This window comes from Erinaceus europaeus, chromosome 5, assembly GCF_950295315.1.
Source record: "Erinaceus europaeus chromosome 5, mEriEur2.1, whole genome shotgun sequence".
NCBI lineage: Eukaryota > Metazoa > Chordata > Mammalia > Eulipotyphla > Erinaceidae > Erinaceus > Erinaceus europaeus.
This window is the reverse complement of record NC_080166.1, coordinates 41673213-41701202: the sequence shown is the minus strand read 5'-3', so window position 1 is coordinate 41701202 and position 27990 is coordinate 41673213. Positions and strand designations below refer to the sequence as shown.

At 42.4% G+C, this 27990-nt stretch overlaps 2 protein-coding genes across 4 annotated transcripts in view; both read left to right on the top strand.

Annotated features, from left to right (window-relative positions):
- Window positions 1–176: 176 nt before the first annotated feature.
- On the top strand, window positions 177–8219 carry CCNB1 (cyclin B1). Its single transcript, XM_007538036.3, has 9 exons — window positions 177–337; window positions 1014–1184; window positions 1279–1428; window positions 2985–3167; window positions 5069–5227; window positions 5413–5649; window positions 6294–6434; window positions 7141–7251; window positions 7406–8219. Exons 1-9 carry the CDS (start codon window positions 317–319, stop codon window positions 7517–7519), a joined length of 1287 nt encoding a protein of 428 aa, XP_007538098.1. The 5' UTR covers window positions 177–316; the 3' UTR covers window positions 7520–8219.
- Window positions 8220–9842: 1623 nt separating this feature from the next.
- CENPH (centromere protein H) overlaps window positions 9843–27990 on the top strand; it is a 31715-nt gene continuing 13567 nt past the window's right edge. The window contains exons 1-7 of one of the 3 annotated variants that reach the window (XM_060191255.1): window positions 9843–10019; window positions 10053–10077; window positions 11986–12041; window positions 14982–15036; window positions 15742–15816; window positions 19072–19128; window positions 26430–26493. In XM_060191255.1, the coding sequence (XP_060047238.1) occupies window positions 9941–10019; window positions 10053–10077; window positions 11986–12041; window positions 14982–15036; window positions 15742–15816; window positions 19072–19128; window positions 26430–26493 (411 nt within the window). In that variant the 5' untranslated portion in view covers window positions 9843–9940. Of the gene's footprint in view, window positions 10078–11985; window positions 12042–14981; window positions 15037–15741; window positions 15817–19071; window positions 19129–26429; window positions 26494–27990 lie in introns of all 3 variants that reach the window. The other 2 variants (XM_060191256.1, XM_007538037.2) reach the window with 2 other exon arrangements.

Sequence of the window (27990 nt, the reverse complement as noted above, 5' to 3'; positions counted from 1 at the left end):
CAAGCCACGTGACGGTCTGACCCGCCCCCAAAGACAACAGTCCTGTTCTGGCCCCGCCCACTCTCGAATGTCTTCGCGGGATCTCCCTGGAAACGCATTCTCGTGGAACTGGCATCCGCCAATCGGAAGGGAGCGAGTGCCACGAACAGACCAATGAGGAGGTAGCGGTGCGGGGTTTAAATCTAAGGCGAGGCCGGTTTCTCCGGGCGTGCAGCAGAGGAACGGCTGTTGCCTTGGGGAGCCTTCGCGTCCTGAGCTGGCCTGGGCTCCCGCGCTCTCTTTTCCGTCTGAGGTGCTGCTTAGTGAGGAGGTAGCCATGGCCCTCCGGGTCACCAGGGTAAGTTACTGCGGGCTGTGAGCCAGCTCAGTCTTCCTTCTTCCTGCGTGTGTTGTGCAGTGTCGCCTGCTGGAGCCCGGGGCAAAAGTGGACCGAGACCTTGATTCGGGGAAGGGGCTGGTGGGGGGTTTGGAGCTGGACGGAACCCTGAGGAGTGTGGCGGGGGGCTGGAGGGGGAGTTTGCTAAGGGATGAAGGGAGAAAAGAGAGCCTGGGTCAATATAGCACGGGCAGGGGGTGGCGTCGTCGAGGGGAACCCCCGCCCCATGGTTTGACTGAGTGAGCAACGCTCCGGCATTTTACGCAGTACCCGGGGCTGGAACCCAGAGCCTCGCTCGCCGGAGACATTTTTAAAGGCGGTGGAAGGCCCGGCCCCAGCCATCCGCTGGCCTCCACTTAAGGCGCTGGTAATTAAAGGGTTTTTCGAATGTAGATTAGTGTTCTGCTGCCTCGGGGAGCTAAAATGGCGATCTCCCTAAAGCTTCTGGGAGGAAGCTGGCTTGTCATTGCCCCGGAGAAGACTGGAAGGCAGGTTTCCCCTGAGAATCCTTTGTTGCTGCTTTGCTCCTGGAAGCAGCTTCCTTTCTGCCCCTTTTTAATTATCCCTGGATTTCGGGATTCATTGAGCCAACTCTCAAAGCGGTCTTGCTTTTTTATTTATTTTTTTTTTTTCCCAGAACACGAAGATTGCTGCTGAAAATAAGGCGAAGATCAGTATGGCAGGCGCCAAGCGAGTGCCTGTGGGCGCCGTGGCTGCGTCCAAGGTGGGCCTGAGACCGAGAATGGCCCTCGGAGACATAGGCAACAAAGTCAGCGAGCAGCCACAGGCCAAAATGCCTCTGAAAAAGGTAACTGCTGTCCCGAATCACCTCTGAATGGAGCTGACTGAAACATCGTCCTTGATGAAGAAAAGGTCCATTCTCTTTTCCTTTTCATTTACAGGAAACAAAAGCTTTAGCTGTTGGCAGAGGAATCGCTAAAAAACTACCAAAACCTGTGGAAAAGGAACCCATGCCTTTGGAGCGAGAGTCCAAACCTGAGCTAGAACCTGAGCCCCCGAGAGAAGAAAAGCTCTCACCCGAGCCTATTTTGGTATTTGTCATGCTGATGGGGGGGTGTTGACACATGGGCCTCATCTTTAATGTTCCCACGTTGATATTCTTGCCTTTGTTCCCTTACTTAATAGCAGTGTATTCAGTTTACATTCAGAATTAGCAGATAACCTTTCCATCTTTCAAAAAGGCTAAAGCATCAACTCCTGAAACTTCCTCAACCCCCTTTTAGATTAACTTCACTTGATTTCTCCCTTGCTTCTCTCAGCTCCCTCCCTCGTTTTATTTCACATTCCTTCCATCCTCTTCACGAAAGTACTTGTTCAGTTCTGGTTTATGGTGATAGGAGTGGGGGGGGGGTTGAACCTGAGAACTCAAGAGCTTCAGGCATTAGAATGTTTGCATAACCATTGTTATCTCCCCCACCCTTTCACCTGATTCCTATTAACAGATTTCCTCCACAGCAAAATTTGAGTCTGAATTTCTTTGCTTTTTAAAGCAAAAGAAAAGCAGTTTTTTTTCCTGCTGTGGATTTGATTCCACTACTCCTGAGCATACTGTTTTCCTACTTAACTCAGAGTGGGAGAGACACCACAGCACTGTTCCACCTCTCATGAAGTGCCCCTGCTTTTGATGCTGAGTATTCAAGTGTGTGCTCTACTGAATGGGGCTCTTCAGCCCCAGTCATCACTAAAACTTCAGATTGACTCAGTCTATTATGGCATTTTTTTGTCTTTAGAGCTCTGCTCTACTCCAGCTTGTGTGTGTGTGTGGGGGGGTGAGGCTGGGGAAATTGAACCTGGACTTTTAGGAGCCTCAGGCATAAAGTTGTCTTGAATAACAACTTTGCTATCTCCCCTGCCATGATACTGTTTTTGTGCAAATTATTTTTTGTTTGTGGTTTATCTATTATTGTATGTTACAAGATTGAAGGTTTACAGTTCTACACCAAACCCACCAGCTGTGCAAAGTACTTCTTGAAAAATAATACATTTGTGAGGCCGGGTGGTGGCAAACCTGGTTAAGTGCATTCATTACTATGCACAGGGACCCAGGTTCAAGCCCCCAGTCCCTACCTGCGGGGGGAAGATTCATGTGTGGTGAAGCAGTCCTGCATGTGTCTCTCCCTCTCAATTTCTCTGTTCTATCAGATAAAATTAAGGTAGAAAAATGCAAGATTAAAAAAAAATTCTTTAAAAAAAGACAGTTTGGCAAACTGTTTTTTTTTTTTTAATATTTATTCCCTTTCATTGCCCTTGTTTTTATTGTTGTTATTGATGTTAGATAGGGCAGAGAGAAGGGGAGAGAAAGATAAGACACCTGCAGACCTGCTTCACCACCTGTGAAGTGACTCCCCTGCAGGTGGGGAGCTGGGGGCTCAAACCTGGATCCATACTCCGGTCTTTGCGCTTCTCGAATGTGCCCTTAACCCACTGCATTATCGCCCAACCCCCCAAACTACTGTTTTTATGGAAATTATGTGTCTACTCAGCAGTTAATCTCAAATTAGCACCACTAATCTCACCTTTGGTGATCCAAATTGTAGTGTTAATGTTCCTCTTTTCTACTGTTTTTAAGCATTCTCTCTTTGTCAAGGTGGATACTCCCTCTGCAAGTCCAATGGAGACATCTGGGTGTGCTCCAGCAGAAGAAGATCTGTGCCAAGCTTTCTCTGATGTAATTCTTGCTGTGAGTGATGTGGATGCAGAAGATGGAGCTGACCCAAACCTCTGTAGTGAATATGTGAAAGATATCTATGTTTATCTGAGACAACTTGAGGTCAGTAGTCTAATTAGTATGTTTTTTCCTAAAGTGCATGTAGTTTTCAGATATTTTCCATGAAATAGCTACAATAATCCAAGGAGGATGTAAGCAGCTGTCCATAATCCTATACTGAATGCCAAAAAAAAATAGTGTAAGCCTGCCTTTTTGTTTTTTTGCCTCCAGAGTAATCACTGGGGGCTTGGTGCCTGCACTACAAATCCATTGTTGTTGGGGCAGGACAGGGAGGGAGAAAGACAGACACACCTGCAGACCTGCTTCACCATTTGCAAAGCACTCCCTCCCGCCCCCCTTCCCCCACACACACCTACAGGTGATCTTGTCTGGGTCCTTGGCACCTCATACTATGTGCACTTAACCTCTGGGCCCCTGCCTGCCATTTTTTTGAATAGGGAAAATTCTAAGTAAGAGTATTACCTAGGTTCAAACATGTGAGGCATGAACTCTTGTCTCTGAGCTGAACTCTCAGCATAGCCATGGCCTTTAAATAGAAAGTCCACAACATGAATGGTAGTTTTTTGTTTTAACCTGAGATAAATATCATACATGCTCAAATTCATTGGTCTGGGTCACTTTTACATAGAGATGGGGAGAACCATGAGATTTTTGGATTAATATGGCAGGTGTGTATGCAGTGTCCAGGAAGTCTTTGGTATTTGTAGGGTGTTTTTTTTGTTGTTGCCACCAGTGTGGGTCTTCGTGCCTGTAGGACTAAGTTACCACTTCTGGTGGCCATTCCCCCCTTGGATTTGATAAGACAGATTGGGGCAAGGGGAGACACTCATGAAGCTTCCTCTCTGCAGTGGGGGCTAGAATTAGATCCTTAATGCATGGTAGGTATCATGTGCTCAACCAGGTGTGCTACAGAATTGTCCTGCAACAATTCCCTTGACTGTCAACCTTCTGCTTTGAATTTCTTCTTCACCTTTTTAGTGCTTTGCTTTTGCTTTTCCTTCTGTTCTAACTTTGGAGTAGTGAGGTAATATGCTGGTGCTTAATGGAAAAGGAGTGTGGTGCCACCTGGGTTCCAGCTGATGTAAAACTCTGCTATTCTACTCGTGTTTTGACTATTTTAATTAGTTTATATTTATGAAAGAGACTAGAGCACCACTCAGCTCTGACATTTGATGGTGTCAGAACTTGAGCTATAGGACTTGCATACCTTATATTACTGTGCCAGCAGTTTGGAGCTGAACATACCTGCCAGTGTGAAAAACCTGCCTTCCTTGGTGATGAGAGCTGCTTGTAGTGACCAAATATTTGAGTTAATTTTTAAGGATCTTAAAGGGCTTAGAGTTTTGAACAATTGATATATTTTGCTTGAAAATACTGTGGGAGCAGTCGGGTGGTAATGCACCTGGTTGACCAGGGTTCAAGGCCCAGTCCCCACCTGCAGGGGGAAAGCTCTGCAAGTGGTGAAGCAGGGCTGCAGGTGTCTTTTATTCTCTCTTCCCTGTTTCTCCCTTCTCAATTTCTGGCTGTCTCTATCAGTTACTAAAGATTTTTTAAAAAGAATATTTAAAACAATGTGTGGAGTTTGTTTTATATTTATAGAGTAGAGACAAATTGGGAGTCAGGCGGTAACACAGTGGGTTAAGCATATGTGGTGTGAAGCAGAAGGACTGGAGTAAGGATACCGGCTCGAGCCCCCAGCTCCCCACCTGCCAGGGGAGTCACTTCACAGGCAGTGAAGCAAGTCTGCAGATGTCTACCTTTCTCTCCCCCTGCAGCACTGCTTTATTCACCATGAAACTTTCCATCTGCAGGTGGAGACTGGGGGCTTGAAACCTGGGTCCTTGCACTTTGTAGCTCATTCCACTCAACCAGATGTGCTACCACCCAACCTCATCATATGCAGTTTTGACTCTAAGGATAATAAAATGTTTGCTTATTTCCAGGAAGAACAAGCAGTTAAGCCAAAATACCTACTGGGTCGAGAAGTCACGGGAAACATGAGAGCCATCTTAATTGACTGGCTAGTGCAGGTTCAAATGAAATTCAGGTTGCTGCAGGAGACTATGTATATGACTGTTTCTATTATTGATCGGTTCATGCAGGTGAGTGTAATTCAGCAATTGCGTTCTCCTAGGGTCTTGCTAGCTGGTGATAAAAAAACTTGAAACTAAAATCTGTCTTGAATAGGGTGTTGAGATTTTGCTGTGGGAGTATGTCGTGTCCCCCCCCCCCCTTGTTGTCACTGGTCTTTTTCAAATATCTACTAAAAAATTAATTACCATTGCAGAACAATTGTGTGCCCAAGAAGATGCTGCAGCTGGTTGGTGTTACTGCTATGTTTGTTGCAAGCAAATATGAAGAAATGTACCCTCCAGAAATTGGCGACTTTGCCTTTGTGACTGATAATACCTATACTAAGCACCAAATCAGACAGATGGAAATGAAGATTCTAAGAGCTTTAAATTTTGGTTTGGGTCGCCCTCTGCCTCTGCACTTCCTTCGTAGAGCATCTAAGATTGGAGAGGTAGAGATCTTGAGAAAGTGTTGGTAATGGTACATCAGAGAATACTGGGGTGTGGCACAGAGTATGAAGCTCAAGGACCCACATAGGATCTTGGTTTGAGCCCCAGCTTCCCATGTGCAGGTGGGGGGTCACTTCACAAGTGAAGCAGGTCTGCAGGTGTCTTATCTTTCCCTGTCCTATCAAAAAAAAAGGCCACAGGAGCAGTGGATTGGTAGTGCAGGCACAGCCCCAGCTATAACCCTGGACGCAAAAACAAAACAAACACATACTGCAGATCAAATAAGTCTTAATTCTGATTTAAAATCACTAACTACATGGAGGAAATCTTTTTATTATTGGATAGAGACAAATTGAAAAGGGGGAAATAAGAGATCTGCAGCCCTGCTTTAATTACCACTTGTGAAGCTTCCCCTCTCCAAGTGGGGACCAAGGACTTGAACCTGGGTCTTTATTTTTTACCAGAATACTACTCAGCTCTGGCTTCTGCTCGTGCTGGGGATTGAACTTGGGGCCTCAGACATGGGTCTTTTGCTTGCCCATTATGCTCTCCCCAGCCCTGATAAGCAGTTGAACTTACATTATTGCACCTGTTATTGCCAATGTGGAATTCTCTGAAGTTTAATGACTGTCTCCCCCACCCCCAGGTTGATGTTGAACAACATACACTGGCCAAATACCTAATGGAATTGACTATGCTGGATTATGATATGGTGCACTTTCCTCCTTCTCAGATTGCTGCAGGAGCTTTTTGCTTAGCACTGAAAATTCTCAATAATGGTGAATGGGTAAGTTTTTGAGCAGACCAGGGTTACTCTGAACTTTTAAAAATGATAAAATCAGAGTGAGGGCAGATAAGGTTATGCAAACAGACTTGTGCCTGAGGCTCCATAGTCCCAGGTTCAATCCCCACACCACCATAAAACAGCTAAGCAGTACTATGGTTAAAAAAAAAAAAAAAAGGGTGGGAGGTTGGGGTGGGAGGTAGCGCAGTGGGTTAAGTTCCAGTGGCGCAAAGCACAAGGACCAGCATAAGGATCCTGGGTCAAGCCCCCAGCTTCCCACCTGTGTGTGTGGGGGGTCCCTTCACAAGGTAAAGCAGGTCTGCATGTGTCTCTTTCTCTCCCCCTGTCTTCCCCTTCTCGACAACGATAAACAAGGGCAATAAAAGGGGGGAAATGGTTTCCAGGAGCAGGGGATTCATAGTGCAGGCTCTGAGCCCCACCAGTAACCCTGGAGGCAAAACAAAAAAATCACATTTGCCAGGGGCCTGGCAGTGATGCATCTAAATGAGTGCATACATTACGCAATTTTTCTGTCCTATCGAAACAAGTCTTGAGATGCTATATCCAGAATTTAAAAGTACCTACATTTATATTTAGGTACCCCTAATTTTTTTAGTCTTATTGCCTGAATTGATTTTTTTCTCCTAAGAATGGAATGATTTGAATGGAATGGTTTTACAAAAGAATTTAATGTCTTTTGTTGTCTTAGACACCAACTCTACAGCACTACCTGTCCTACACGGAGGACTCCCTCCTCCTTGTTATGCAGCATCTGGCTAAGAATATAGTCATGGTGAATCGTGGACTTACAAAGCACATGGTAAGTCCCCAGTACGCTCTGTAGGCTGTTGGGACAAATAATACTCCGTCTGAATCCTTAACATAGCTTTTCTCATTAAGGAGTTGGTTTTATGAAATATGCTCATCTGTACCATTGACTCTTCTCTTCCTTGATTATGCCTTTTCTCTTCCAGACTATTAAGAACAAGTATGCCACATCAAAGCATGCTAAGATCAGCACTCTGGCACAACTGAATTCTGCGTTGGTTCAAGATTTGGCAAAAGCTGTGGCAAAGTTTAACTTATGAACTCAGAATACTATACCTTCAAATCAAACTTGGCACCATGTGCTATCTGTACAGACTATATTACACATACTTATAATAAAGTTTATGGTCCTTTTTCTCAACGACTACTTCTGTTCTAGGATAACTTAAAAGTAGTCTGAAAGGTAATTGTGGAGGATACTAAACAGCTTACCTGGGGACCCAACAAATGTATATATTCCCTGCAGGAATACGTCATTCTTATTTTATGTACCTGGCTTTTACTTTACTGTGAAGTACTAAGGTGATGGAGACATTTAAAGCCACCTCACAGAATGTGTGCTGTATGTAAGCCCATTAGGGGTACATAAAGTAAAAATCTTAAAGCACCTCATTCCTAGTCCCTGTTTCTTTTGGTTGTTACTGTCATCGACTTTAGCTAGTTTCAACTTTTTCACTTGAGGAAAGTAAGAACTTGGCTTTAACTTGACTCACTTTTTATGTTAAAAATACGATAACTACAAAAGCATCTTTAAAAGTCTGTTTACCACTCTTTACTCTCAATTCAAATAAATTGGTAGAGGATTTAAAAAAATGGGATTCTATATCCTTACAAGTATAGGCTGTACCTATATTTGTGTTAAATTTTCATAGTATGAATATACTGTAATTATTCCTCTGACTTTGTTTATATTTTAATTTATACTTCTGATGGCTAGTTAAATAAATTTTTGATTGTCTATCTCGCTTGTTGTTTGCCCTTTGTGCCCCATGACACTTCTGATGCTTTTTTAAATATTCCCTTTTGTTGCCTTTGTTTTATTGTTGTTGTTGATGTTGTCATTGTTGGATAGGACAGAGAGAAATGGAGAGAGATGGGGAAGACAAAGGAGGAGAGAAAGAATAGACACCTGCAGACCTGCTTCACCTGTGAAGCGACTTCCCTGCAGGTAGGGAGCTGGGGGCTTGAACCAGGATCTTCAGGCAGATAGATCCTTGCACTTTGCACCACATGTGCATAACCTGCTGCACTACTGCGCCTGCCAGACTCCCACCTGGTGACACTTATATTATGCATTCACTTTGCTTATACCTTAATTTTATGCATATTGCATTTAGATACTCAGTTTTAATATAACCCCCCCAAGTCATAAACATCTAAAATTCTAAATTTTACTGTCTAGCAGTACCTTGCTGGCATTTTTGGCTAGTTGTATAGTACTTTTTATTGGCTTATGTGGCAGTGACTGTATTGAACCTGGAATCTCCAAGCCTCAGGCATTGCTTAAAGTACTGTGCTAATAAACTTACTTGTGAGAGAACCAGAGCACTTTGGCACTTGCAGTGCTGGAGACTGACTACAGCCTAGGCACTAACCAATGCTTAGTTTTCAGTTTTAGCTTGTTTTTAATTTTAAAGCAGGTTAGAATAAATTCTGGGCTTTATTCATGCAAGATACTCTGAGTACCCTTCTTGCGCACACACACACACACACACACACACCTTTTTTTTTCTTTCCGAAAGGGTTATTGCTGGGCTCAGTGCCAGCAAGGACAGAAACGGGCAGGAGAGACACCTGCTGACCTGCACCATTTGTGAAGTTTCTCCCCTTCAAGTGGGGAGCAGGGGCTTAAACTCCCCATTTTTGAACCCTGGTCCTTGAGCATGTTAATGTGTGTGCGCGCTCACCCAGGTGCGCCACTGCCCAGCTTTTTTTTTTTTCTCTATTCATAGGACAGAAATTAGGGGAAGAGAAAATAGGGAGAAAGACACCTGCGCACTTGACTGAGCATGTTACAGTGCGCAAGGGCCGGCCGCCACCTGCAGGGGTTAGCACAAGTGGTGAAGCAGTGTTGGCAGGTGTCTATCACTCCTTTTCGTCTTTTTCTGGCTGTCTCTGTACAAATTGATAATTTAACATTAAAAAATTATAATTTATAATAAATTTATAATTTAAAGAAAGACACCTGCAGATCTGCTTCATGACTTGTGAAGCACCCCCACTACAGGTGGGGAGCAGGGGCTCAAACCTGGGTCGTTCCGTATAAACTACATGAGTTTAACCGGGTGCACCGCCGCCCACCCACCCTTATTTTTTCTTGGAGAGAGATGGCCCCGTGAGACACAGTGCCACCCTACCATGCACGAAGCTGCCATGATGCGCTCATGTGTTCGGGCTTGAACTCAGGGCCTTGGCTGTAGCACAATTGGAGCTCTATGGGGCAAGCACAACCGGCCCCGCCCGCCCCAAACTCCCACTAGTGGCCCATAATGCTTCCATTACGACCAGCTACTGCAAGTGGCAGCTGTAACCATGGCAACCAGACGCTAAAGGCGGAAGGGGTGGAGCTTAACTGGAGGGAGCGCCTGTTCTTCCGGGAGTTAACTTAGTGGCGGGAAAAGTAACCGGTGGTAGTTCGTAGTTGTCATCGTCTGACTGAACAGCTGTGTGGCCCGGCCAGAATGGAGACGCAGTCTGAGGAGCTAGCCGCCGCGGAAGCCGCACCCGCGGACTCCGGAGAGGAAGCGGGGTCGCGCCCGGCGGACTCCAGAGAGGAAGCGGGGTCGCGCCCGGAGGACTGCGTGGGCCTGCTGCTCAGGTAGTTCCGGTGGTGCACTGGGCAGCCGCGTGAGTGGGCGGTGTAGCGCCGCTCTGCTCCGGTCGGGTTGCGGAGGGCGGCGACATTCGCTCCCGCTGCTTAGGCTCCTCAGCTTAGCAGGGGGAGGGAGGGGACGGACGGGCGGTAATGTGGGCCCGTCCCGATTTTGAGCTTCTGAAACTGCTCATAACTATGACCCTTTTCAGCCTAGAAACTATTACAAGGAGGGCTGTGCTCACACTTTTCCTCTAAGCACTTGGGAGGAGGAAGATTTGATGAGGGGCGTGGTGGTTCTGTGGCTTATCTACCTTCACACCTATCTTTGTGTATCCCTCAAGATAAGAATAGTTTTTTGTTTACTGTTTATGTACAAACGTGACATAAACAGCGTCATCCAGGCACCTGGGATGCCAGATGTGGGGAAAGAAAGGGGGGGGAGGGAGGAAGACATAATGGCTAAGAAAAAAGCTCCCCAAAGTCACAGAGTCAGCCCTACTCAGCTCTGGTTCATGGTGGTGCTGGAGAGTGAACCTGAATCTCAGTCTCCTGCGTGAGTCTTTTACATAACCATTAGGATATCTTCCAGTCCTTTTTGTTTGTTTGCTGGGGCGGAGAGAATTGGGGGTGGGGCGGATATAGAGGGCGGGGAGAGACCCTGAAGCTCTAGCTTCACATTCCTTCTAGGCAGGACTGGAGGCTTGAACTTGCCGGTGGTAGGTATCCGGTGCGCTCACTCCGCAAAGTGCATCACCACCCGGCCCGAGACTGACTGACAGCACTGTTCAGCTCTGGCTTAGGGTAGTGTGCTGTATTAAACCTGGGACTTTAGAACCTCAAAAATGAAAGTCCCTTTGTATAGCCATTGCGCTATCTTTCCAACCCCCACAACCCAGATTTACTTATTTATTTTATTTATTTATGTAAGAGGAAGAGAGCATCATTTTGGCACATATGCTGCCTGAATTTGGAGTCTTATGCTCTTGAAGTCCAGCACTTTATCTTCTTCTAGCGTTTGCCCTTCTTCCGTAGCCAGTCAACAGCGTCAGGTTGAGCCTGATGTCTGCTTGTTGCTGGCTTTGAAAGTGACTGGGATCCATGTGGATTCAGTCGGCTAGGAAGGATCGTCAGTTTCCCCAATAAATGGGTACTCACGGGATGCACCACGAGAAGGTCGATCCAATGCATCCCAGCACTTTATCTGATCCAGAGTCAGACGCGTTATCCATTGTGCCACTGGCTCCGGCCTAGTTGAGCGCTTTATCTAGACTGCACCGATGCTATTTTCCATTTTGTGCTCCTGAGTCCTTAACATTCTTTTATACTCTTTTAAAAATATTTATTTTCCCTTATGTTGCCCTTGTTGTTTTATTGTTGTAGCTATTGTTGTCGTCATTGTTGGATAGGACAGAGAAATGGAGAGAGGAGGGGAAGACAGAGAAGAGGAGAGAAAGACAAGACACCCCCAGACCTGCTTCACCGCCTGTGAAGCGACTCCCCTGCAGGTGGGGAGCCAGGGGCTCAAACTGGGGTCCTTAGGTTGGTCCTTGCCCTTTGCGTCACGTGCATGCTTCTCTATACCCTTTATGGACAGTGTAGCAGGACAGGTGTCTTGTCTTGCTCTCTCCTGCTCTATCTTTTCCTCCTCTCTCAATTTCTCTCTGTCCTATCCAATAAAATAAAAAAAATGACCTGCAGGAGCAGTGGCTTAGCTGTGCTGGCACCCAGCCCCAGTGATAACCCTGGACACAAAAAAGAAAATTGTTTATACCTATTTTAAGAGACCAGACTAGAAGATAAATTCCGAGTTTATACTCATTTGGTAACATCAGTTTCTGAAAAGCATGATTTTATTAAATGTACTAATGAGTAAAATCTCAGTAACTCAAATTTCACTTCATCTGTTTTTAGACTGATGTCACAAACAAAACAGCAACTCTTGGAATATAAGTCAATGGTTGATGCAAGTAAGTATTTTAATTTGCTAACAAAATTCTGTGGGTTTGATGAATATTACTTGAGAGAAAAGAAAATAGCTACCTGGGAGGTGGTACAAATACGAGATTCATCCCCCATGCCCAAGGGCTGCTGTAACAGCATTGTAGCCCCCTCCCCTCCTTCCTCTCTGCTCTTCACTCTACCTCTCCCCCTCCCATCAGGAAATAGTTTTATTTATTTATTTTTACCAAAGCACTGCTGAACTCTAGTTTATTTTGGTACTGGGGATTGAACTGGAGACCATTGGTACCTCAAGCATGCAAGTCTTTTTACATAACTATTGTGCTATCTCCCCTGCCCAAAATAAACCTTGTTTTAGAAAAATCAACTCTCGGGGGCCAGGTGGTAGCACAGCAGGTTAAGCGCCCATGGTGCGAAAGCTCAAGGACTGGCATAAGGATCCTGGTTCAAAAAAAAAAAGGATCCTGGTTCAAGCCCCGGGTTCCCCACCGGTGTGGGGGGGGTCCGCTTCACAAGTGGTGAAGCAGGTCTGCAGGTGTCTTTCTCCTCCCCCTCCTCTGTCTTCCCCTCTTCTCTCCATTTCACTATGTCCTATTCAACAGCAATGATAGCAATAACAACTATAATAATAACAAAAACAATGATGGACAACAAAAGGGAAAAAATGACCTCCAGGAGCAGTGCATTTGTAGTGCAGGCACTGAGCCCCAGCAGTAACCCTGGGGGCAAAAAAAAAATCCACTCTCCAGCACCTGCTTAGTCGTGGGCCCTACCGAAGTTAAGCTTCAGTGTTACAGTACAGTATCTTTCCTCTATCTCTGCTTGCTTCTTTCTTTCTCTCTCTCTCTCTCTCTTTCTTTCTTTTCTCTTTTGCTCATCTCTGGTGTTTCACCACTCCAGGATGACTTTTTCTTTTTTTCTTTTTTTTATCATTGTTGTGGTTATTATTATTGTTGTTGTTGTCATTGTTGTTGGATAGGACAGAGAGAAATCGAGAGAAGAGGGGAGACAGAGAAGGAGAGAGAAAGATAGACACCTGCAGACCTGCTTCACTGCTTGTGAAGTGACTCCCCTACAGGTGAGGAGCCAGGGGCTTGAACCGTGATCCTTGCGCTGGTCCTTGTGCTTTGCACCACCTGCGCTTAACCCACTGTGCTACCGCCCGACTCCCCAGGGTGACTTTTTCAAATAGAGACAGAGAATCAGAGAGAAAGGAAATGAAACCACTGTGCTACAGCTTCCTTAAATTCTATGAGCACTGGCTCACCTGTCTCTTTCTGGCTGAAAAAAGTTTTCATGGAAAATTGAAGCCCCTGTGGTCCCAGAGGTGGCACAGTAGATAAAGCATTGGACATTTACTTATTTATTTTTACAAAATTACATGTCAACAGGTGTTTGAATCCACACCATTCCCACCACTCGTGTTCTGAACCTTTAGTCTACCCACTACAAGCCACCATAGTTCCCTTGAGGTTGTAGACATGGGCCATCCATCATCTCTACTATCTGTCCACATTTATACATAGTTGCCCCTTCTTTTTCTTATTCAATACTCTCTTCTCCTCCAAGCCACTCATGACAACATTACTATCTCATATGTCCCTGTCCTTTTCCTTCTCTCTCTCTGGGTGCTGATGGAGCTAGAGTACAGAGTCCTCTTATCTTTTCCCTCCTATCACTTCTCCCCCTCTGGGAGTATAAATCAAAGTTGTTTTTGGGGTGCAGAAGGTAGGAGTTCTGGCTTCTGTAATTGTTTCTCCACTGGACATGGGCATTGGCAGGTCGATCCATACTCCCAGCCTCTTTCTATCTTTCCCTAGTGGGGCAGATCCCTGGAAAGGTGGGGTTCCAGGACACATTGGTGAGGTCGTCTGCCTAGAGAAGTCAGGATGGAATCATGGTAGCGTCTGTAACTTGGTATCTGGAAGGTGGCATGACCTAAGTTGAGAGAAAATGGTTAATGAACAGGAACTAAAAAATAGGATTAGAGCAGATGAGATTAGGGATTTTAGGGTAGAATAAAGTTAGGAAGTCTATCTTAGGCATGTTCCTGGGCACACAACTATGGTACTTTTGCTTGAGCTAGCCTAAAGTTGGATAAGAATATTGTCTGAGAGAATGGTATCAGAGTTGAGAAAAGTGCTAGAAAGTTGGATTAGGGTCGTGAGTACTTCCATTCATGAAAAAAAATTATTTGCATAATTAGTTCCATCCACCTGATCCAGGGCCCATATATATATTTATATTTAGCACCAGAGCCTGTGTAACCTCTTGAGTCCCTATTGGTTTGAGCTCACAGCTCATGGTCACAGCTGGGAACATTGCAGGCTATACTTATTTAGGACCTGTCTTCCTCAAGTGGAAGAGCAGGATACCCCCAGACTCCCTTTGGCAATGGTTGCTCTCCCTGTCGCAGCTTTATGGTGAGGGCAAGGTCCTGGGAGGGCTCACAAGATGTTCTTGATGGAAGTGACCAGTGGTAGTAGAGAGAGGGATCCATTAGAGATCTAGGTCCATCATATTTGTGTGGGAATCCAAGGATTCCCTACATAGGGCCCCAGATGATTAGATGTTGTGCTGTTGACCAAAAGGGCTGTTATTAAGTGGGCCAGTCTCTTGCCCTTATCCAACTTTTAAATACTGCCCCCCAAAAAGAATATTTTGTAATATGGCAACTAGAAAAAAATTAATCTTTATTTATTATTGGATAGAGACAAAAATTGAGAGAGGAGGGGGAGAGAGAAAGATACCTGCAGCCCTAATTCACCACTTCTGAAGCTTTCCCTTCAGGGAAACCAGGGGCTTGAACCCCAGGTCTTTGCACATTATAATGTAAGTGCTTAACCAGGTGTGCCACTGCTTGGCCCTACAACTAGAATTTTTAATTGCATTTTATGACTTTTATTTCTGTTGCACACCACTAACTTCAAAAAAATATTTATTTTTAGATGAAGATAAAACTCTGGAGCCAGAAGAAATCATGCAAGAAAAGCAAATTGAAGCGTATGTCACATTTTAAGTTTTATGTATTAGTTGTTACTAAGATTTTACACTGTTTTTTAAAAATGTTTATTTATTCCCTTTTGTTGCTCTTGTCTTATTGTTGTAGTTATTCTTGCTTTTTAAAAAAAATTTATTTATTTATTTTCACTTTTGTTGCCCTTGTTGTCTTTTTATTCTTGTTATAGTCATTATTGTTGTTGTTACTGATGTCGTCATTGTTGGATAGGACAGAGAGAAATGGAGAGAGGAGGGGAAGACAGAGAGGGAGAGAGAAAGATAGACACCTGTACACCTGCTTCACCGCCTGTGAAGCTACTCCCCTGTGGGTGGGGAGCTGGGGTTTCAACCTGGAACCATCTAACAATGACAACATTAATAACAGCAACAATAATAACTACAACAATAAAAAACAACAAGGGCAACAAAAGGGAAAATAAATAGATAAATTTTTTAAAATACAAAAGAAAAGAGAGAGGAGGGGGAGAGAAAGATAAACACCTGCAGACCTGCCTCACTACTGGTGAAGTGACCCTCGTGTAGGTGGGGAGCCTGGGGTCTTGAACTGGGATCCTTGCATTGGTCCTTGCGCTTTGCGCCACATGCACTTTGCGCCACATGCACTTAACCCTCTGCGCTACCACCCGACCCCCCAGTAGTGACTTTTTTAATGTTACTAAAATTCTCTTGTTCACACTTTTTTGACAGTAAAATTGAAGGCCTGGAAAATGAAATTGAAGAGGTAAAAATTGATTTTGAAATGAAAAAGCTTGCACTGGACAGGTAATTATTACATTTTAAGTTTAAGCATTATGAACTAAGTGCAAAATGGGCATTGAATGCAGTGATAATGGTGGTAGTCAAAATACTTTAATAGTCTGAGTGAATTAATCAGGCAAAATGATGATTAGAGAATGGTCACACAAATTTTGAGCCTAGAGAGAAATTTATTATCATTTATTAATACCTTCATTTGAAGAAGCTTCCTGAGGTAAGGTTAATAAGGCAAAATCAGGGGGTCAGGCGGTAGCACAGTGGGGTAAGCCACATGGCTAAAGCGCAAGGGCTGGTGTAAGGATCCTGGTTCGAGCCCCCGGCTCCCCACCTGCAGGGGGGTCGCTTCACAGGCGGTGAAGCAGGTCTGCAGGTGTCTATCTTTCTCTCCCCTTCTCTGTCTTCCCCTCCTCTCTCCATTTCTCTCTGTCCTATCCAACAACGATGATTACATCAATAACTACAACAATAAAAAACAATACAAGGGCAACAAAAAAAAAGGAATAAACAAATATTAAAAAAAAACCCTGCAGACCAAAAAATAAAATAAAAGGCAAAATCTATCAAAATACTCGAAGATTAACATTAAATCCCATTCCAGTGTTGTTTTTTTAAAAATATTTATTTATTTCCTTTTTTGCCCTTGTTTTATTATTGTAGTAATTGTTGTTGATGACATCATTGTTGGGTAGGACAGAGAGAAATGGAGAGAGGAGGGGAAGACAGAAGGGAAGAGAAAGATAGACACCTGGAGACCTGCTTCACTGTTGTGTAAAGATTCCCCTGCAGGTGGGGAGCCGGGGGCTGGAACCCAGATCCTTATGCTGACCCTTGCACTTTGCCCCATGTGCATGTAACCTGCTGCGCTACTGCCTGACTCCCTCAATGTTTTTTTTTTTTTTCCTCATTGGGGGATTAATGGTTTACAGTTAACAGTAAAATACAATAGTGTGTACATGTGTAACATTTCTTTTTTTTTTTTAAGATCTTATTTATTTATGACAAAGATAGGAGAGAAAGAACCAGACATCACTCTGATCATTGAACTCAGAGTTCAGTGTACCAGAGATTGCCAGTGATTGAACTTAGGACCTCATGCTTAAGAGTCTAATGATTTATCCACTGCACCACCTCCCAGACCACTACATGTATCACATTTCCACATAACAATACAACTCTCACTAGGTGCTCCTCTGCCATCATGTTCTAAGACCTAGAACCCTCCCCCTCCCCACTACAGTCTTTTACTTTGGTACAGTACCCCATTCCAATGTTTGAAAGAATTACATGGATTAATTTATTTCAGTAACTTAAGTAAAGGAGCTGTCATAGAGTTTAAGTGTATCTTTCACTACAAATTATCTCACTCATGGGCAGAACTTAATCTGTATTTTAAAATGTATCCAACAAATAAAAGTGCTTACTATGTGCTAAGCTTTATGAGGTTCTGGTATTATTAAGTATTAATAATATAGATATGGGATAGACCTTTCTCCTGCCTACCATTCCTTTTTTGAGGTTGTACTATTCCTTTAACTAGGTTTTCTACTATACCCCTTGTACTTTTTCCTTTCCTTATATAAATACATTTTTTTATATATATATATGTACATTTTCTATTCTTTGTGCAACTTGGGAGTTAGGCTTTTTCTCATCTCCTGAAATCAAACCCACTCTGAGCCTTTAGGGGATACATTTTATTTTATTTTATTTTATTTTATTTCAGGTAAATTAAACTTTTATTGAAAACAAAACATGTTAAGGAGAGAGAGCGTGCAAAGGAGAAAGAAAAGGGGACTTACATATTTGATGGTCATGGTAATTACGGGAAAAAGAGCGTGAATACCTTTTATAATGAAATCTATATTCCCAGGGGCCAGGAGGTGGCACATCCAGTTGAGTGTACACTTTACTTGTTCCATCTCATATGCAGGGGAAAAGCTTCATGAGCTATGGATAGCACCAGGTGTCTTTCTTCTGTCTCTCCCTCTGTATCTCTCCTCCCCCTCTCAGTTTCTTTCTGTCCTGTCAAATAAAAAGAAAGAAGAAAAATAATGGCCACCAAGAGTAGTGGGTTCATTGTGCAGACACCAAACCTCAGCAGTAACCCTGGTGGCAAATTAAAAAAGAAAAACTAATATATATCTATTTTTTACATATTACATGTAATATATATATATATATATATCTTTTACATGTTACATGTAAAAAGGAGTTGCAATAATGGATGTTCACTAAACTTACTGTGGTTGCCATCTCTCAGTGTATACATGTATCAAATTCTCTTGTAGACCAGAAACTAATAATACATCTAAACCATAAAAAATAATGAAACTTCATGGATATAGCTATAGCATAATGGTTATGCAAAGAGACTCTCATGCCTGAGTCTCCAAAGTCTCAGGTTCAATCACTTGCAATACCATCAACCAGAGCTGAGCAGTTCTCTGGTAAAAATAATAAAATAAATAAAATATAAATAAGTAAATAATAATGAAACTCAAGTTTTTTTTTTTTTTTTTTTTTTACCACCAGAGCACTACTCAACTCTGGTTTATGCTTTTTCAGGGAATTCAACTGAAATTGAAACTTCAGAGTCTCAGGCATGAATGCCTTTTGCATAATCATTGTGCTATGTCCCCAACCCTGATAACTCGATCTTTTTTTAAATATATATATTTTTTATTATTGGATAGAGACAGAGAAATTGAGAGGGGATAGGGAGATAGAGAGAGAAACAGACAAAAGAGGGGCACCTGCAGCCCTGCTTCACTGCTTGTGAAGCTTTTTCCCTGCAAGTGGGGACCGGGCATTGAACTTGGGTCTTTGCACACTATAATGTGTGCTCTTAACCAGGTGAGCCACCACCTAGCCGCTATAACTCAACCTTTAATTTTTCATATTAGAATATAATTTCAGGGGGTGGGGCGGTAGCGCAGCAGGTTAAGCGCACAGGGTGCAAAGCTCAAGGACTGGTGAAAGGATCCCGGTTCGAACCCCCAGCTCCCCAGCTGCAAAGGAGTCGCTTTACAGGCAGTGAAGCAGGTCTGCAGGTGTCTTTCTCTCCCCCTCTCTCTTACCCTCCTCTCTCCATTTCTCTCTGTCCTATCCGACAACGACATCAATAACAACAAGAATAACTACAACAATAAAACAACAAGGGCAGAAAAAGGGAAAATAAATAAAATATATATTTTTTAAAAATTATTTCAGTGTATCATAAACATCCTTGTTTTGTAATACAAGTCTTTTTCCCTCTGATAGGATGCAGCTTTCAACTGCATTTAAAAACTACCTGGAGAAAACTGACATCAAGACTAGGTATGTTTGTTTATTTGTTTGTTTTTATGGACTTGATAAGGATGGGAATAAAAGTTTAATTTTGTGAAAAAAATTAGTTTTGGACCAGTGAAATAGCTCACTTGTACTGTAGCTTTGCCTTGTGCACAACCCAGGTTCCAGCCCAGCCCCCATTGAAGGAAACTTTGGTGATCTTTCACTTTCAAGAACGAGAAAGGAAAATAAGTTTTTCATTAATTGAGACTGTCAACCACTCTTATCTGGGGAATAAGAAGATATCTTATTCCATATGGATTTCAGTTTTATTCAGACAGTCTAAAAGTTTCAAAATGATTTGGAAGTTAACTCTTGCTCATTATTAAATATAAAAACATGCACAAAACTGTTTTACCAACAACAGCTAAAGGTGATATGTTATACACCTTATTTATCATTAACAGAAATGAGTTTATAGAGGTTAAATTATGCACCCAAGGATACAATTCTAAAGACCCCAGCGGTATATTCTGACCCTAAATGTCACTTCTAAGAGGCCTTACTTTGATCTTATCTCCTAAGATTTTAAAATGTTGTGGTAAAATAGTCTCTCATTTAAATATATATATTCTCTCATTAGTACCACAGAAGTGTCCTAATGAATTTGGGCATTTCCAGCATTAAAAAATGCTCCAAGTGTTTAATTGTCAGAGAAATGTAAATAAAGACAACAATGAGGAGGCTGGGTGGTAGAGCACCAGCTTAAGTGCTCATAGTACAAAGCACAAGGATTGGGAGTCTGCAAAGTGCAAGGACCAGCATAAGGATGTGGGTTCAAGCCCCAGGTTCCCACCTGCAGGTTCACAAGCGGTGAAGCAGGTCTGCAGGTGTCTATCTTTCTCTCCCCCTGTCTTCCCCTCCTCTCTCCATTTCTCTCTGTCCTATCTAACAGCGACGACATTGATAACATCAACAATAATAACTACAACAACAATAAAAAAAAAAAAGAAGGGCAACAAAAAGGGAAAATAAATAAATAAGTAAATATATGTATATATATATTTAAAAAAAAAAACTCAAGGATCAGATTTAAGCCCCCATCTCCCCACCTGTAGGAGGGTCACTTCACAAGTGGTGAAGCAGATCTGTAGGTGTCTATTTTTCTCCCTATCTGTCCTATCCAAAGAGAGAGAGAGAGAGGGAGTCGGGCTATAACGCAGCGGCTGTAGCGCAGTGGGTTAAGCGCAAGTGGCGCAAAACATAAGGACCCGTGTAAGGATCCCTGTTCGAGCCCAGGGCTCCTGCAGGGGAATCACTTCACAAGTGGTGAAGCAGGTCTGCAGGTGTCTGTCTTTCTCTTCCCCCTCTCTGTCTTCCCCTTCTTTCTCCATTTCTCTCTGTCCTATTCAACAATGATGTCAACAATAAAACAAGGGCAACAAAAGGGAATAAATAAATAAATAAAATATTTTTTTAAAAAAAGAGAGAAGAATGAGTATGGGATGATTTCATGGGGCAGAAGTTGAGAAATAAGAACAGAAAAGCAGGAAATGGAGGATGAAGATACAATTGATGTGTTCCAGCAGCAGATAGGAGATGTCTACTAAAAAGGAAACCTGCTACTTTACTCCAGAACTCTGTTCCTCCAGACCAAGAAGACATTCTCAATTAGAAAACCACAATTTGGTTCCACCACATCCTGACTACTACAGTATAGTTTTTCTCTATTCTTTCATTTTCCCCTTCCCCATTCCTTTATTGTACATAAAGTAACTGGTGTATGTGTACAAGCATATTGCATTTTTTTAACTCAATGGCCAATGGTATGTTTTGATTGACATCAAATGGAGATGGGATGGGGAAAATACTGGTTCTGTGAAAATACCCCCTTTCTCCATTAGTGGCATGCTCATTCAGCTCTTATCTTTATATTCCAGTACGTTATTTTGCTCTCAATGTTTAACAAAAAGAACAACATAAAAATTCTTGCATACCTTGTTTGATTGGAGAATCTTAATGTTTTTCATTTATCATTGTAAAACCAAGGACAATTTTATAACTTTTTTGTATGTAGCTGTTACATGTAGGGCAATCAGTCTTTAAGTAGGGTTAAATTACTCTAAAGAAATGAATCCTAAATAGTTTTCCGTTCAAGTCAAACGTCTTGTTTAAATAAACTTCTTGTTTAAAAAAAAAAAAAAAAAAAGAACAGAAAAGCAGAAAAGCGAAACCAACGTAGAACTTGGAGTGAGTTTGGTGTACTGCACCAAAGTAAAGGTTTTTAGGGGGAGGGGAAAGCAGGGTGCTTTCAGATTCTGGTGCATGACAATGGAGGAAGACCTAGGCTGGGGTGAGAGTGCTTTGCAGAAAACTGAAAAGTTTTACACATGTACTGAATTTGCACATGTACTGTAAACCATTAATCCCCCCAAATAAAAAAGTGTCTTAGCCCAGACATCTGTCAGTTCTCCTCACACTCCATTTAACTTGCAAGACTAAAATCTGAATTTGATCTCTCTGATACTCCCCTATAAAAGGAGAAAAACTTTTAAGTGCACATATTACTATGCACATATTACTATGCACAAGGACACAGGTTTAAGCTCCGCAACCTCACCTGCAGGGGGAAAGCTCCACAAGTGGAAAAGCAGGTCTGCAGGTATCTCACTCCCTCTCTGTACCTCCCCCTCTTCATTTTCTCTCTGTTCTATCCAATAAAATAAAAGTTTTAAAAAATAATTTTTCAGAAGAAATTTATTTATTTGAGATAGAGGTGAAGAAATGAGAGAGAAGGGATAAGAGGCAGGGCAGGCTTCCCCACTAGGGAAAAAGACAGGCTGAGAGTATGGATCAACCTGTCAACGCTCATGTTCAGTGGGGAAGCAATTACAAAGGCCAGACCTTCCACCTTCTGCATCCCACAGTGACCTTGGGTACATGTTCCCAGCGGGTTAAAGAATAGGAAAGCTATCAGGGGAGGGGATGGGATGCAGCGTTCTCGTGGTGGGAATTGTGTGGAGTTGTATCCCTCCTATCTTATGGTTTTGTCAGTGTTTCCTTTTTATAAATAAAAAATTAAAAATAAATTTAAAAAGGACTTGGGCGGGAGGGAGGGTTCAGGTCCTGGAACATGAGGGGCATGTTATGTGGAAAACTGGGAAATGCTACACATGTATAAATTACTGTATTTTGCTGTTGACTGCAAACCATTAATCCCCCCAATAAAGAAAAAAAAATTATCAAAAAAAAATAAAAGGGAGTCAGGTGGTAACGCAGCAGTTTAAGTGCAGGTGGCGCAAAGTGCAAGGACCGGCATAAGGATCCCGGTTCGAGCCCCTGGCTCCCCACCTGCAGGGGGGGTCGCTTCACAGGTGGTGAAGCAGGTCTGCAGGTGTCTATCTTTCTCTCCTCCTCTCTGTCTTCCCCTCCTCTCTCCATTTCTCTCTGTCCTATCCAACAGTGACAACAACAATAATAACTACAACAATAAAACAAGGGCAGCAAAAGGAAATAAATAAATTAATAATAATAATAATAATAATAAAATAAAAAAAAGGGGAAGTCGGGCTGTAGTTCAGTGGGTTAAGTGCAGGTGGCACAAAGCACAAGGACTGGCATAAGGATCCCGGTTCGAGCCCTGGCTCCCCACCTGCAGGGGAGTCGCTTCACAGGCGGTGAAGCAGGTCTGCAGGTGTCTATCTTTCCTCCTCTCTCCATTTCCCTCTATCCTATCCAACAACGACGACATCAATAACTACAACAATAAAACAACAAGGGCAACAAAAGGGAATAAATAAATAAATATAAAATAAATTAAAAAGAAAAAAAAAGAACTAGGGTGGGGGTAGATAACATAATGGTTATGCATAGACTTTCATGCCTGAGGCTCTAAAGTCCCAGGTTCAATCTCCCGCCCCTCCATAAGCCAGAGCTGAGTAGTGTTCTGGTAAAAAAATAATAAAATTAAAATAAAAAATGAGAAATAGAACCAAAGGATCACTGGTACATGGGATGCAGCCACTGAACTTAGGACCACATGTTTCCAAGTTCAGCACCCTATTCACTGCCCCACCACGGGGGTCCAGAGAAAAGTTTTTTTAAATATTCATTTATGTGGGGGTAGATAGCATAATGGTTATGCAAACAGACTGTCATGCCTGAGGCTCCGGAGTCACAGGTTCAGTCCCCCATACCACCATAAACCAGAGCTGATCAGTGTTCTGGTAAAAAAAAAAAAAAAAAAAAAAAAAAAAAAAAACAGAGCTGAGCAATGCTCTGGTAAAAGATAAATAAATAAATAAATTTAAAAATATTCATTTATGGGAGCCAGGTGGTGATATAGCGAGTTAAGTACACGTGGCGCAAAGCATAAGAACTGGCATAAGGATCCTGGTTCGAGCCCCACAGCTCCATACCTGCAGGGGGGTTGCTTCACAGGTAGTGAAGCAGATCTGCAGGTGTCTATCCTTTGCTTCTCTGTCTTCCCCTCCTCTCTTCATTTCTCTCTGTCCTATCCAACAACAATGACAGCAATAATAACTACAACAACAATAACAAAAAAAAGGGCAACAAAAGGGAAAAAAATAAAAAGTTTTTAAAAAATTCATTTATTTATACATATAATCCAGAGCACTTTTCTGTCGTGTGTAGTAATGGGTTCTTGGGCACATGCAATCAAGGAATACTGAGTCTGTCCACTTTGCTACTTCCCAAGTCACTGAAAGTGTTTCTTGATTTACATAGCCTGGTAGGTGACACAGCAGTGGACTTGCATATGCCAGAGTGCTGCTTTGACCTCTCTATCCTGTGAAACTGCATACATATGTGTGTATGCATATATTTATATTTAAAGGAGCACAGAGGCCAGCAAACACTTCAGGTTTGAGTCAGCCCCTGCCATACTAGGGAAAGCTTAAGTGCTGTGGTATCTTTTTCTGCCCCTGTCTCTACTTATTTCCACCTGAAAAAGTCTATTCAGAGCTGTGAAGCCCTTGGTGACAACAACTAAATGAGTTGAGGGGATTTACAAGAAAGAAGAATTTACAATCTAGTAGACATTCCAAAACAACAGAAAATAAAAACCAAGGGGGCTGGACAGTAGCGCAATGAATTAAGCAGTAGTACAAAGTGGAAGGATCTAGCCCTGGTTCCTCACCTACGGGGTGAGGGGGTGTCACTTCACAAGTGGTGAAGCAAGTCTGCAGGTGTCTATCACTCTCCTCTGTCTCCCCCATTTCTCTCACTTTCTCTGTCCTATCCAATTAAAAAAAAAAGTCCAAAATGGTCTCCAGCAATATTGGATTCATAGTGGCAGCACTGAGCCCCAACAGTAACTGTGGAGGCAAAAAAAAAAAAAAGGATAGGGGTCCTGGCGGTAGCACAGCAGGTGAAGTGCACATGTCGCAAAGCACAAGGACCAGCGTAAGAATCCTGGTTCGAACCCCCATCTCCCCACCTGCATTGGGGTCACTTCACAAATGGTGAAGCAGCCTGCAGGTGTTTGTCTTTCTCTCCCCCTCTGTCTTCCCCTCCTCTCTCCATTTTTCTCTGTCCTACCCAACAATGACAGCAGTAACAACAGCTGATAAACAGCAAGGGCAGCAAAAGGGAAAAAATAGCCTCCAGGAGCAGTGGATTCGAAGTGCAGGCACCAAGCCCCAGCAATAAACCTGGAGACAGAAAAAAAAAAAACAGAACAAGTAGGCCAAAGCACTACCTTTAGCATGTTTTAAAGTTTCACGCAAGTGAGCAGGGAAATGGTTCAGTGATTAGACTTGCAATCCTGAGGGGAGAGGAGGGCCCTCCAGCACTGTATATGCCACTGTATATGCAGTGCTGCAGGGAATCTATCTCCCCCTTCCCTCTCAATTTCTCTTTCTCTATCCAAAATAAAATTATTTAAAAAAATTCCCATTTTCAGCCTCCCTAATAAATTCCAGTGTTTCTCATTTCTGGCTAATGATCAGAATATTTAGTATTATCATAATGATTATAATGTTTGTTCAACTCTAAACTCAAAATAGCTACCTTGTTTCATCCTGTTTCACACCCTGTGGATGTGGCACAGGTCTAGGCATGTAGCAGGTACTCAGAAATACTTACAGAATGACCCGAGAAGCAGTGCAGTAAGTAAAGTGTTAAGCTCTGAAGCATGAAATCCTGAGTTCAACCCCCAGCATTATATGTGCAAAGTAATGTTCTGGCTCACTATAAATAGATAAAACTGAGAGTTGGGCGGTAGCGCGGCGGGTTAAGCACAGGTGGCACAAAGTGCAAGGACCAGTGAAAGGATCCCGGTTCAAGTCCCCGGCTCCCCACCTGCAGGGAAGTCACTTCACAAGCAGTGAAACAGGTCTGCAGGTGTCTTTCTCTCCCCCTCTCTGTCTTCCCCTCCTCTCTCCACTTCTCCAGCAATGAGGACATCAATAACAACAACAATAAAACAATGGCAATAAAAGGGAATAAATAAATATAAAATTTTTTTTAAAAAAATAAATAGATAAAACTTAAAAAGAGAAAAAAAGGAAAAAAGAAATGTTATTGAAGAAATGGGATAAGACACAACTTATTCAGTGAGAAAGTTCTGTGTAATACTATAATGGTGGATATGTGTCATTATGCATTTAACAAAACTCAGGCCGGCAAAATAGCTCACTTAGATATTGTCCTGTTTTACCATGTGTGACTCAGGTTTGAGCCCAGCCTCCATGAAGTTGAAGGAAGCTTCGGCTGTAGTCTCTTTAACTCTCTCTATACCTGTGCTTCTTTGTCTCTAAGAGCAAACATTTGTCAAAACCCACAGAACACACACTAAGAATAAACCGTAATCTAAACTATAAGACTTCAGGGGTTTGTATGTCAAATTTAGGTTCATTATGTTACACAAATGTACCACTTACTGAGAATTCAGAGTGGTAGTAGTATATGTTACTTTCATTTAGTTTTTCTATGAACCTAAAACTATTTTTCTCCCAACAGGAATTTGGGACTTACAACACCTCTCGATTTGTGATGGTCTCTAGCCAATATATAAAGATAATAATAAAAAAAGTTAAAAATAAAGAAAGCCTGGTGTCCTGAGTTCAGTTCCTATTATTCCATGTGCCAGTGTGGGTTTTTGTTGTTGTTTGTTTTTGCTTTATTTTTATTCTTCAAAGATAGAAACAAAAGAATGAAGAGACCACTACACCAAAGTTTCCTTTAGTGCAGTGGGGACAGAGCTCAAACTAGGGTCATGCACACGGCAATACAGCACATTAATACAAGTAAGCTGTTTTACTGGCCCAAGGCTTACTTTTTTCAACTAAGGCTAGTAAACCTTTTTTGTTGTTGTTGTTCTCTTTCAGTATACTTGTGGGAAACATGAAACAAATATTGAAGCTAAATAAGTTAATAATGAAATTTCAGCAGGTAAGTTTGCACACTACGCTGTTATATAGTCTCATGATTTAGGTAACAGCTTGCTGGTTACTGTGTATATGACTAAATAGGATTGCTTAAAGAAATGCTATGATTGGAACTCACTGTCAGTAAGTTTTCTTGTTTATAACTTATTTCTGATTGGTGTTGTTCATTATGCTACTGTCTGCTCCCTTTTGCTATGTAGAAATAGAAAATTTGAAATCTGGAGTAATAAATAGAGGTCAATGAATAGAGGGAGTCAGGTGATAGTGCAGCAGGTTAAGCATAAGCACAAGGACCGGCCTAAGGATCCCAGTTCGAGCCCCTTGCTCCCCACCTGCAGGGGAGTCTCGAGTTGCTTCATAAGTGGTGAAGCAGGTCTGCAGGTGTCTGTCTTTCGTTCCCTCTCTCTGTCTTCTCCTCCTCTCTTCATTTCTCTGTCCTATCCAATGACAACATCAGTAACAACAACATCAATACAAACAACAATAATTACAACAATAAAACAAGGACAACAAAATAAATAAAAGCATGAATAGATGAAATTCAGTTATTTAGTGACTGGAGAGGTGGCGTAACTAGTAGAGCATCAGACTTGGATACCAGAGGTTCCCAGTTCAATTCCCAGCACCGCATGTACCAGAATGGTGTTTGGCTTCTTTCTCCTCTTTGTCTCATGTGAAACTTTCTTTTATATGTATTTAATAAAATCAATATTTTAAAATAATAATAATAAAGGTGAGAGTTTGTGTATGTGATATTTTATTATCTATTGGGTAGACACAGAGAAATTGAGAGGGAAGGGGGAGATAAAGAGGGAGAAAGACATCTCTAGCACTGTTTTACCACTTGTGAAACTTTCCCCCTAGAGATGTGGGATGGGCCTTGAACCAGGGTCCTTGTGCATTGTAACATGTTCTCTCTACTGGGCATACCACTGCCTACACAATATATTTCATTTAAGCTTTCTATTTCTTCTTAAAATATATTTAATAATTCTATGTGAGATTGCATATAGATACTGCTCAGCTCCGATATGTTTGTAAATTTTATGCTCTTAACAGGCTGAACAATTTCCACAACCTTTTATTGATTTTTCGTTTACTTTATTTTTTATTAGTGATTTAATATTGATTTACAAAATAGTAAAAGATAATAGTGGTATAATTCCATACAGTTCTAGCCATCAACCAGACTTTTGTGTCCCATCCTTTCCATTGGAAACTACAGTAGTTCTCCAAAGGTCACCAATTATAGGCTGATTCCCTAATTGTCTGTCTGTCGGTCTGTCTGTCTATCTCTGTATTTTGAACATTGCTCAGGTGTGGAATTCTGTTAAAATTTCTTGTGGGTTGAATGGTAGTGCAGCGGGTTAAGTGCAGGTGGTGCAAAGCGCAAGGACCAGCATAAGGATCCCAGTTCGAGCTCCCGGTTCCCCACCTGCAGGGTAGTCGCTTCACAGGCGGTGAAGCAGGTCTGCAGGTGTCTATCTTTCTCTCCCCTTCT

Bases quoted from the DNA above. Each gene is read 5' to 3' on its own strand.
- CCNB1 (XM_007538036.3), top strand. From the start codon at position 317: ATGGCCCTCCGGGTCACCAGG. The intron at 6,435-7,140 runs GTAAGTTTTTGA...TTGTTGTCTTAG, and splicing joins TTCTCAATAATGGTGAATGG to ACACCAACTCTACAGCACTA. The intron at 7,252-7,405 runs GTAAGTCCCCAG...TTTCTCTTCCAG, and splicing joins GTGGACTTACAAAGCACATG to ACTATTAAGAACAAGTATGC.